Below are 11,978 nucleotides of genomic sequence, written 5' to 3' on the forward strand. Positions count from 1 at the left end.
CCGGAACTATCATGAACTTCATTATACAGAAGCTAGAGGCTTTATCACATATGGGAATGGCCTCTGTATTAGTTTTCTCTGCTTTGTAACAAATAATCACAAATTCAGTGGCTTAAAAGAAACTGACGTTTATTATCTCACAGTTCCTGTGGGCCAGGAGTCCAGGTACAGCTTACCTGGGTCTTCTGTAAGGCTGCAATCAAGGTGTCAGCCAGGGCTGGGTTCTCATCCACCAGGAGACTCGACTAGAGAAGAGTTTGCTTCCAAGCTCAATCAGTTGTTGCCTGAATTCGTTTCCTTTGGCTGTAGGACTCATGGCAGCTTGCTTCTTCAAAGCTAGCAAGGAGAGGAAGACACATAGAGTGAGTCTTCCAGCCAGACAGAGTCTTACATATTGTAGCATAATGACAAGGGTGATATCCCGCTCCTGGAATCAATCAGTCCAGATTCACTTTTCAAATGTCCTTGATGGAGAAGTAAAAATTATTAATTTTATTAAGTACTGACCCTTTAATCCACATTTAAGATTTTGTGTAATGAAATGACAATTATGCACAAAGCACTGCTGCTGTATAAAGAAGTTGGATGTTAACTCAAGCAAGCTGTACAATTGTTTGAGTTGTGAGCTGAATTAGCTGCTTTTATCATGGGACATCATTTTTACTTAAAAAGAGTGACTAACAAACTGAGGTTATTTAGATGCATATTTGGCAGACATCTTCTCAAAAATAAAGTTAGAGTCTGCAACTTTGAAGAAAACAACTGACAGTACTTGTTGGCAATGATAAAATTTGAGCTTAGAGGTGAGAATTTGAATTTTGGAAAATTTATATTTGCTACCATGAGCTCAACAGCTTTCCGATCATTAAATACTTTTCTGACAACAGTAGTGGTAACATGAGTGAATGTGATTTTCTGATGTTGTGTAATGAAATGTGTCAACATTTGGAAACTCTGCATAACTAAGTGAACCAATATTTTTCAATGACTTACAAAATTATGCATAGCTTCAAAAGATCCATTTGGAGTGAAAGGTAGACCAATGGATTTTAATGTAATAAGTACAAAAAGTTCAAAAAGTTTCATATTCCACATTGCAAAAAACTACCACTTGTCAAGTTTTGGTGTATTACAAAATGATTTTTTTAAATCCTCAATTACTTGAAAAGTTTATTAAAATACTCCTCCCTTTTCCAGCTGTATATTTATGTGAGACTAGGTTTTTTCATACACTTCAACCAGAAAAATACATTTTGGAAGAGAATGATAACCCAGCTGTCTTCTGTTAAGTGTGCCTTTACCCTAGGGTTACCTCAGCCTTAATACTAAGGTGTGAGCCTTGCAGGGTCTCTACTGATAACCTGAGTAGACAGTGAAGTCCCTCCCCTCTGGATGGATGAAACTGGAATGTTTCCTAGTGCCTTGTGGGCTCTGAGGCTGGTTCACCTTATAGTTCCCTGGCAGATGTTCTTTGTTCTTTTGCCTAGCCTCCTGGAAATTTAACCTACGTGTGTACAGATCAGTATTCAGCCAAAGACTAAAGGGGATTGTTCTGCAGGTTTCTGGAGTTCTTTCTCTGCATATCTCCATCCTACCCAGCAGGGATTGGCAAACCTTCTCTGTAAAGAGACAAACAGTAAATATTTTAGGCTTTGCAGGTCACACATGGACTCTGCCACATATTCTTTTTTTAAAACTTTTTAGAAGTGTGTAAATCTGGGCTTCCCTGGTGGCGCAGTGGTTGAGAGTCTGCCTGCCGATGCAGGGGACACGAGTTCGTGCCCCGGTCCGGGAAGATCCCACATGCCGCAGAGCGGCTGGGCCCGTGAGCCATGGCCGCTGAGCCTGTGCATCCGGAGCCTGTGCTCCGCAACAGGAGAGGCCACAACAGTGAGAGGACCGCGTACCGGAGAAAAAAAAAAAAGGGTGTAAATCATCCTTAGGTCAGTACAAAAACAGGCTATGTCTGGAACTGGCCCACAAACCATAGTTTACCAACACTTCTCTACAGTATTCTGACCTGCAAACTCCAGATACCTAGCCTTCCTGAATGCCAATCTCTTGTCTCCTTAACTTCGTGATACCATCATGCTCTGTTTGGGTTTCTCTCCCTGTGCCATCTGAAAATTGCCTCTGCTTAGGAATCCAGGACAGTTACAGGGTTTGTCTCACTTGATTCCTTCTCTCCAGGATCACTGTGCTAATGCTGCCTATTGTCCTGATGTCTGAAAAATCGTTTCTTTTACTCCATCTAGTTTTCTAGCTGTTTATAATGGGAAATCAAACTCCACACTGGATATTTCTTCATTGCCCTACAATATAACTTTGAGTTTCTTTTTTTAAATAGATAACAGAAAGCTTAGACTGATCTCTAGGTCTCTTGGTACCCTGAAACGGTCACCTCAGTTTTTTGTTTTTTTAAAAAAAATGCTTAATTCAAAGCCTGGGGTTAGCCCAGGTTTTGACAAATTCCTAAAAAATCTGGTAATGGAGTTGGAATCTGACTCCTTGGTGACTCCCTCCTCTTCCTATCTTGCTTGCTCTGGGAATCCTGACTTCTTAGAGAGGCAGTCACTTAGAAACGTAGGGAAGGAAAAAGGTTGGAGAGTTTGAGAGTCTTCATCCTTTCCTTCTCATTACTACTCTGGCTACTTAAGACATAAGTGCTTGGTAGTTTGAGTTGAAAATTCTCTCTGCTTTGCAACTGGAAACCTGCAGGGAGGTAAAAAGTGTCTGAAAAGTTAAGGCAGCTTTTAAAGCTCATACTGTAGTTGACCTACGGGAGGAATCTTAAAGGCCATCGAATGAAGACACAGCGCCTGCATCAAAGAAGTCACAAAGGACTAATGTGTGGAGAGGGACAGTTCCTCACCAGCATTAAGAAACTCCAAAATTGTTCTCCTAACTGGGAAGATTGCTTACCAGTCTAAATTGAGAGAGGTACCTCATTGGGCCTTTAAAGTGATCAAGAATTCTGATCTGAAAGGAGAAACTATTAAATACCTGCTGAGGATGTTAGATATAGGAGGGTTAAGAGTGTAGCTGAGAGAAATGCTAACTCTTAACAATTCCAGTCTTTCAAAAAAGTAGAACAACTGGTTTTCTATGCATACTCATGGTATATTTTCACTTTTGATTAGGAGTCCTCTGTTTCAATGTGTGTCTTTTGAATTACCTGTGTCTTCTGAGTTATGACCTTCGATGTCAACAATTCATGTGTAAATATGTTCATTTGTATTTTTTAGTTTATAATGCCAATTTTCAAAGTAGTTTTACCAAATTACACTCCCACTATCAGTGTGACTCTTTCTATTATCCCCATTCTTCTCAACAGTTATTCCCACAGTTATGAGCTTTTCCCACATGATGGGCATAAAATTATACCTTTTTATGGTTTTAATTTGCATTTCCCTGAAGTTGAGTATATTTTCATATCTTTACTTATCATTTGTGCCTTCTTTCTATAAAATGTTTGTTCATAACATCTACTCAATTTTACATTTGAGCTGCTTTTAAAGTATTTTTTGTTCAGTTTTTTTATGTATACTAATCCTTTGTTGGTAATGTGTGTTTCAAATATCATTTCACAATCATGATTTGTCTTTTCACTTTATTGTACTCTTCCAGGTCTGGCTTCTTTCACTCAACATAATGTTTTTGAATTCATTCATGTTCCTGTGTATAACAGCAGTTTATTCTTTTTGATTGCCAAGTAGTATTTCAGTGGCTATCATTTATCTGCTGACAGACATTTGAGTTGTTTCTAGATTCAAGCTATTATGGATAAAGATGCTATGAACATTCATATATAAGTCTTTGAGCAGCCATTGTTGCTACTTTCTTCCAGTCTGTGGCTTTTATTTTCATTTTCTTAACAGTGTCTTTCAAAGAACAGAAGATTTTCATTTTGATATAACCTTTTTTTTTTTTTTTCTTGTATGGTTCATGCTTTTTGCATCCTATATAAAGAATCTTTGCCTACTCAAGGGTCACGAAGATTTTTCTTTTAAGTTTTTTACATTTAGTTCTATAATCCATTTTGAGTTATTTTTTCTACATAATACAAAGTAAGGATTGAGTCACTTTATTTTATTTTTGTATACAAATGTCCCATTGTTCCAGCATCATTTACTAAAAAGACTATCCTATCTCCAGTTGAATTATCTTGGTACCTTTGTTAAAATCAACTGGCCATATACATGTGGATCTATTTCTGGACTCTCTATCCTGTTCCACTGATCTATATGTCTGCCCTTATGCCAATACCACACTGTCTTGATTGCTATACCTTTATACTAAGTCTTGACATCCAGTAGTTCTTTATTGCAGTTATTCTAGGTCCTTTGCTTTTCCATACATATTTTAGAATCAGCTTGTCAATTTTTAAAAAAAAAGCTCCAGATTGAAACACATGAACAAATTTGGAGGTATAACATTACCAAATTTCAAGACTAACTACAAAGCTATAATAACTAGGACACTGTGAAGTTGACATAAGAATATACAAATAGATAAGGAACTGAATAGAGTCCAGAAAGATGCATATATATACTGCCAATTAAATTTTACCAAAGTACCAATGCAAATCAATGTGAAAATAAATGTATTTTCAACAAATGGAACTGGATAAAAATTAAAGATAGAGAAAACTACACCTTGTTCCCTATCTCACTCTGCGCCCCAAAATCTGTAGGCCATAGACCTAAATGTAAAAGCTAAAATTATAAGGCTCATAGGAGAAAAAATAGAAGAAAAATTTTTGCAACCTCAAGTTAAAAAGTGAAAAAAGTACATCACAGACTTAGGACTCTAATCAGAATCTATGAAGACTACTTACAACCCAGCAATAAAAAGACAAGCATCTTGATTTAAAATGAGCAAAAGAATTGAAAAGATGATTCACAAAAGAAGATATACATATGAGCATTAGTATATGAAAAGGTGCTCGATACCATTAGTTACAGGGAAATGCAAAATTAAAACCTCGGGGAGATACCATTTCATACCTATTAGAACTGGGAATCCCCATCAACTACCGATGAGGATGTGGATCAAGTGGAAGTCTCATTTATTGCTAGCAGGAGTATAAAATGGTACAACTAATTTGGAAAACTTTGGAAATTTCTAATAAAGTTAACCATACATCTACTCTGTGAACCAGCAGCTCCGCTCCTAGGTTTATTCCCAATAGAAGCAAAAGCATATAGGCACAATAAGTCCTGTACTAGAATGTTTATCAGCAGCTTTATTCATAATAACCCCAAACGAGAAACAACTCAAATGTCCATCAACAGGAGAATAAACAAACTGTGGAAAATTCACATAATGGGTAACTATTCTGCAATAAAAAGGAATGAACTGATGATACACATGACAACATGGATGAATCTCAAAAACAATACGTGGAATTCGATGAAGGCAGTCAAAAGGTACAAACTTCCAGTTATAAGATAAATAAGTGAGCTCCCCTGGTGGCGCAGTGGTTAAGAATCCGCCTGCCAATGCATGGGACAGCAGTTCAAGCCCTGGTCCGGAAAGATTCCACATGCCGTGGAGCAACTAAGCCCATGTGCCACAACTACTGAGCCTGCACTCTAGAACCCACAAGCCACAACTACTGAACCCACATGCCACAACTATTGAAGCTCACGTGCCTAGAGCCCATGCTCCAAGACAAGAGAAGCCACCTCAATGAGAAGCCTGCGTACAACGAAGAGTAGCCCCCGCTCGCCACAACTAGAGAAAGCCCGCGTGCAGCAACAAAGACCCAACACAGCCAAAATAAATAAATAAATGAATAAAATAAATACATTTTTGAAAAAAGATAAATAAGTACTAGGGATGTAATGTACAACATGATATGTATAATTAACACTGTTGTATGCTATATATGAAAGTTGTTGAGAGCGAATTGTAAGAGTTCTCACAAAGAAAACTATTTTGCTATTTCTTTAATTTTGTGTTTATATGAGATGATGGATGTTCACTAAACTTACTGTGGTAATCATTTCATGATGTATATAGGTCAAATCATTATGCTGTATCCCTTAAACTTATACAGTGCTATATGTCAATTATATCTCAATAAAACTGAAAGAAAAAAGAAGACAAAAACTTCCCCTACCTATGTGGAAGGTAGACCCAAAAGAACACTTACTGTATGATTCCATTAATGTGAGATGCAATAACCTGCAAATCTAATCTGACAGTAAACAGAACAAAGGTTGCCTCTGGGAGGGGATGATAGAAGGGAATATAAGGGAACAACTGGATTGATGGAAATGTTCTCTATCATGATTTGGGTGATGTTAGCATGGGTATACATTTGTTAAAACTCATAAAATTGTACAGTGCAATGTGTGCATTGTACTATGAATAAATTATACCTCAATAAAGAAAATAATATAGAAATGCATTGAGATAATAGTCATTCATCAACATAAGCTTTTAACCTTACCAATTTTAAAATATGAATACACGGGCTTTCCTGGTGGCGCAGTGGTTGAGAGTCCGCCTGCCGATGCAGGGGACACGGGTTCATGCCCCAGTCCGGGAAGATCCCACATGCCGCAGAGCGGCTAGGCCCATGGCTGCTGAGCCTGTGCGTCCGGAGCCTGTGCTCCGCAATGGGAGAGGCTACAGCAGTGAGAAGCCCGCGTACCGCAAAAATAAATAAATAAATAAATAAATAAATATGAAGAGAGAAGGAAGCAATGGCATACAGCAAAGTAGGAATAAAGAAGAATTTAGTCTAAATAAGAAATGACTTTAAAAACTTATATTCCTAACAATCCAGAAATAAAGCTCCAGATAATATCAACTGAATTAGTTAGATTGAGGTTTTTCTGTGAGCAAGTGAGACTGAAGGTGATGGTGGCTTAATTAAAAGAGAAGTTTATTTCTCTCTTGCATAAAGAGCTGTGATGGCAGCCCTATAAATTCCAAGGAGTCAAGCTCCTTCTGAATTTCTGTTCCATACCCTTAACATGTTCCTCATGTCCCAAGATAGCTGCGCAAGCTCCAGTCACCATGTATACATTCTAGCCAGGAAAGAAGAAGGTGATGAAGGGCTTGTTCTCCTTTTAAGGATACTTTCCAAAATTCATACCCAACATTTCTGTTTATACTTTATTGGCCAGAACTTATTGCCAAACTTAGATATGTGGGAAGGTTGGAAATGTACTCTTTATTCTGATCCACTATATGCCCAGAAGGAAGGGGATGAAAGGCGCCACAAGAGAGGATTATCAAGCTTTACCCCAGTCCACTTTTTTATTCACCTAACTATTCACTTGCACCTCTTCCCATATGCAAAATGCGCTAATCCTCTCCTAAAAAAAGGCAACCTCAAACTTTCACGAGAGAAATCAAGGAAAAGTGAAGTGCTCTGCATCATGACAAAGAGCTAATTTGGGACGATATGGTAATGAAGGAAATAAGCCAGCACAGACACAGTAAGCACCCCAACCTGTCCCCTCCCTAAGTCTCAGTGCCGTTCTCCATAGCCTGGCCAAGGCAGTCTGGTGCTCAAGACTCTATTTACCAAGAAGGGGAGTGGCAGAAACACACAGAAAAAGGGCTTGATGTTTGGGCCCAATGCCCTGACCCCTCTCTTACTTCCAGTCTCTCTCACTTCCTCCTTCCCAGATGCATTGGCTAGCAAACTCATCCACAAAGTTCCCTGCAGAGATGCTAATGGCTATGAGGAACACAGCAGCAGGACCCAACTGCTAAAGCTACCTGTCAACTCACATCACATCACATCACTCCAGGGTTTAAAAAGGATCACAAACACTTTCCTAAGCTAAATGTAAGTTCTCTTCAGTGATCCCAGACCAGTAGAGAACACACACACCAGAACACACACACGACTCTTCAAACATTTATTCAGTTGACATCAGAAATCTCTGCACTCCTTGACGCCTCAACACAACTTGGAGTGAGCCTGGATGTGGCCGCTGGAGCACTGGGAAGGGGGTTCCTAGACTGAGTTGCCCCAGCAGGGCTTGTGTGGCAGAGGCTGGACACGCAGATGCATCCGCACTGGGCAGCAGGGGACCTTCTCCCAACCCAGACAGCTGAGTCAGACGTGGACATGGTGATGCCTCCTCACTCTCTCCCAACAATCACCAAGCGGACTGGTTTGAAAAAGTGTCAGGTCTAACGCTGTTTCACCGGAGATGATGTCCCTCCTTTGCTAGGTGTTCTCCAAGATGCGGATGAAGCAACATGAAGCATCACCTGGCAGGTCACTGGCCATCCAGCTGGGATGGTTTCACCCACTTCTTCCTGGCAGGCAGAGCACAGCCAAGGTGTAGGTGTGGATGAGGCAGGTTCCTGGATCCACAGGCCAGGAAACTTCCAGGGTTCCTTTCCTGCTGCCACTCTCTGTCATGTGGATCTCCACAGGGTCAGTGGATCCCAAACGAAATTGAGGAAAGGGCATTGAGTAGAAGTGGCAGGTCAGAGGCAGGGCTAGTGTGAGACTCAGAAACAGAAGGGGGTGTGGGCCAGGGTGATCACAGGGTCGCCAGGATGCCCAGAGGCAGTACCAGACACACCAGTAGGATGAGGAGCACCACTGGATACAAAGAGGTAGCCTGGTTCACCACTGCAACTAGCCACTTAGTGTAGAAGGCAGTATCTGTATAAACTCCAGGTGAAATTTTACAACCACAGCTGACACCCCAGCTCACAATCCCTATCTGGACCCATGTGGTATTATATTGACAGACCAGTGGGTCCCCAGAATCTCCCTGGAAAAAGAGAAAGAAACAAACCGCAGGAATGGAAGAGCACCCACTTCAGGGCAGGCTGATTGCACTGCAAGGCGCTGAAAGACAGGCACCTGTGGGCCTTCCCCAGACATCTCCCAGGCCCAGATTTCTTGATTTTGAGAACTGAGAACTGAATAGTCAATTGGAAAACTTTAGTATCTTCTGAGGATATTATGACTGGTCATTTACTATACCACAGTGGTTGTTAAACACTTTGAATACCACCTTTGCATGGAGCCTCCTAAATCCTTACACCTAGCCTAAAGTTTCTCTAGAGCTCCTGACCATATAACCAGCTCCCTCCATACTCTAAGCTACACTCTCAGACATCCCACATAGTCACCCCAACTCACGCAAACACTGCACATCCTTTGCTAAAACTGCTCTGGTGGCCCCCCATCTACCAGCTCAGTCAGAAACTCAGAGTCCTCCTCAAGCTCTCCCTCACCCGCACCCTCACAGGCAGTCACCAAGAACTGATGACTCAACCTCAAACACAACCCCTTCACCTCCCCACCAGCCCAGGTCCTGCCCGGGGCTCAACACCATTGCCTACATGGTGAAAACAAACTCCTGGCCTACAGTCCTGCATGGACAGGAACGAGAAACATAGCACAGCGTTGCAGGCCACACATATTCTGATTCCAATCACCTTCTCGGGCCATATTTGCCACCTCATTGCTCCAGACCTGAAACACAGTCCCTAAACACGACATGTTCTTCAGAACTCTGAGCCTCGGTACTTGATGTTCCCTCTCCCAACAGTGATGTTCTCCTCTTTCCAAGACTCCAAATACTCATCCTCTAAGACCTGGCTCAGATGCCCCCTGCTCAGAAAGGCTGCTTGGTGCAAAGGGGAGACTGTGGGCCCAGGCACTCCCAGGGGGACCTTGAACTTATGTCTTGTAGGGACCACATCTGTATAATAATATGTATAATTATGTTGCGGGGTTGTGAGCTGGGTAACTGAGCTAATGTGGGTGAATGCTCACACTGGCACAGTAAGTCGCCATAGAGGGAACTCAATTATAGGCACTTACATTATTATCATCATCACCCCCAACTTCACCACACCCTGGCAGCACGCCCAGGATGCGAGGGCTGCTCCCTATTGAAGGAATGGGCCAGGCCAGCTCAGGGGCATCCTGAGGGGTTCTCCCCTGAATCTCCTTAATTAAAGGCTGGAAAAGGAGGGGGCAAATAACCCAGGCCCTGCCACTGGGGAATGAGGAAACTTTGAGGGGACAACCTCAATGCGGAGGTGGCAAGAGACCCATGAACTTACCTGACAAGAATTGTTTCCTATACTATTATAGTCACAGATCATTCCTTCCAGTACTACATCCTTACCTGTTGGCATGGCCTCCTGGACCATCCTATTACATTCTTCATAGTAGATGATATATTGGTCCACCTCCCAGAGAAAGACTGAGACAAATGGGCCACCTACAAGCAAAGAAACTCAGCAGTGGGTAGATCTGCACAGGCGGACAGTAAGCCCCCAAACACCTTGAATCCCCCTTGAAGAAGGCAGCACAGAGGATATTGTCCCCAGTTGACAACGGAGGAAACTGAAGCCCAAAGCTGACATGGGGAGAAGAGAAGGTAGGAACCAAAACCAGGACAAGAGAAGGAAGAACAGATCAGGACAGGAAGAGGCGAGGCCTTACCAGCCTGAGAAATGATAACCACGCATCTGTCACTCTGTGCGTTAATAGTAATAATGAAAGGTGACCGGTGCATCAGCAAAGTGTCTTTACTTTAAAGCAGGATCACAGACTCTCAGAATGGTAGTACCCAAAGGAACAATCCAGCCTCTTCCCAGAGACAGGAGGCCCTATAGCCTCACCAACTGGGGCCCACGGGCTCTGCCAACATTCCCAAGGACAGGAAAGTCCCTGGGCACCAAGGCAGGTACCTCCAGCGAGGGACAGCTCGGCCTGGCAGCACCCCCTGAGCAGAAATCCACCCCGGAGAGAACTCCAGATCATCTGGCTCTGTCCCCAGGGAACCTAAAAATGCCCCCAAACCAACCAGGCACAGTTCCCCACAAATCTGCAGGAGACTTCACCCATGTATTTCTTCTTCTCCTGAGCAGCTCTAGTTCCCAGAACTGGTGCCTTGCTTAAACGGCTGCCATCAAATATTTGTGTGGCAACAAAAGATCTCAACCAACTTCTGGGCTCAAGCCAACTGGGAACCATTAGCCTGGCTGCCCCCTAACCCACCTGCCAGGTGGTGTGCTTCCCTACCCCTCCCTTTAGTGTTGTTGCCTACTCCAGGGATAAAGCTGCCTCCCTCTGCCCAAGGTTACTTCCTGCCTCACAGTCTCACTGAATTCTTGTTGCTTGCCCCATCCAGTCACCCAGCACCTGGTCCCAGCTTCCACCTGGAAAGTCTTCTCAGGGATGCATATAGGCTGGATGACCCCAGCGAAATTTACAGGGTAGAAGAGCCGGAGAAGAGCAAGGTCATATTTAACAGTTCCACATGTTGAGAACTGAGGGTGAACAATGACTCGGCTGATAGGAACCACCAACCCTGAGATTTCACCACAGACACTCCGATCTCCCATCATGACACTGCAGCGGTAACAGCTGTGGGAGGACATGTCCCTCATAGAGACCCTGGGAAGCATCCCTTGTGCCTTTCCACACATATCAGCTGTTTCCCAATGTGGCCCCAACCTCTCTCACCACTCTCGCTACGACCCTATCACCAAAAAACCCTCCTAATGACTCTCAAAATTGGTTTGCTCGCTAGAGGGGTGGGATGGAGAGGGTGGGAGGGAGGGAGACGCAAGAGGGAAGAGATATGGGAACATATGTATATGTATAACTGATTCACTTTGTTATAAAGCAGAAACTAACACACCATTGTAAAGCAATTATACTCCAATAAAGATGTAAAAAAAAAAAAAAATTGGTTTGCTCTCCCAAACAATTGGTTTTGTTCACCAAACTAGTATTCCTAGTAACAAGACTACCAGTGCAGAATCCCTACCGTTTTTATTGTGTGTGCTTTGGTTTGGGTTGGGTTTTTATCAACTTGCAGGGCAGCAGAAACTAGTGGGTATCTGAGGCGGGCAGGACTGGCTCCAGAACTCTCACATCTCCACTTGTCATTACTCACCTTAAAATACAGTGGGCTGCATCATCGGATGAATGGATAAAGAAGATGTGGCACATATATACAATGGAA

General features: G+C 42.6%; 2 protein-coding genes across 2 annotated transcripts in view; both read right to left on the bottom strand.

Annotated features, from left to right (window-relative positions):
- Positions 1 to 248: 248 nt before the first annotated feature.
- MYL3 (myosin light chain 3) overlaps positions 249 to 11,978 on the bottom strand; it is a 43,131-nt gene continuing 31,401 nt past the window's right edge. Inside the window, exon 7 of the mRNA XM_024751469.1 lies at positions 249 to 336. The gene's annotated coding sequence lies outside the window, so the exon portion shown is untranslated. The remainder of the gene's footprint in view (positions 337 to 11,978) is intronic.
- Positions 8,520 to 11,978, bottom strand: part of PRSS42 (serine protease 42) — a 4,176-nt gene continuing 717 nt past the window's right edge. Inside the window, 3 exon segments of the mRNA XM_024751465.1 lie at positions 8,520 to 8,756; positions 10,063 to 10,223; positions 11,112 to 11,377. Of these exon segments, the coding sequence (XP_024607233.1) occupies positions 8,520 to 8,756; positions 10,063 to 10,223; positions 11,112 to 11,377 (664 nt within the window).

Source organism: Neophocaena asiaeorientalis, unplaced genomic scaffold (genome assembly GCF_003031525.2).
Source record: "Neophocaena asiaeorientalis asiaeorientalis breed wild unplaced genomic scaffold, Neophocaena_asiaeorientalis_V1.1 scaffold221, whole genome shotgun sequence".
Lineage (NCBI taxonomy): Eukaryota > Metazoa > Chordata > Mammalia > Artiodactyla > Phocoenidae > Neophocaena > Neophocaena asiaeorientalis.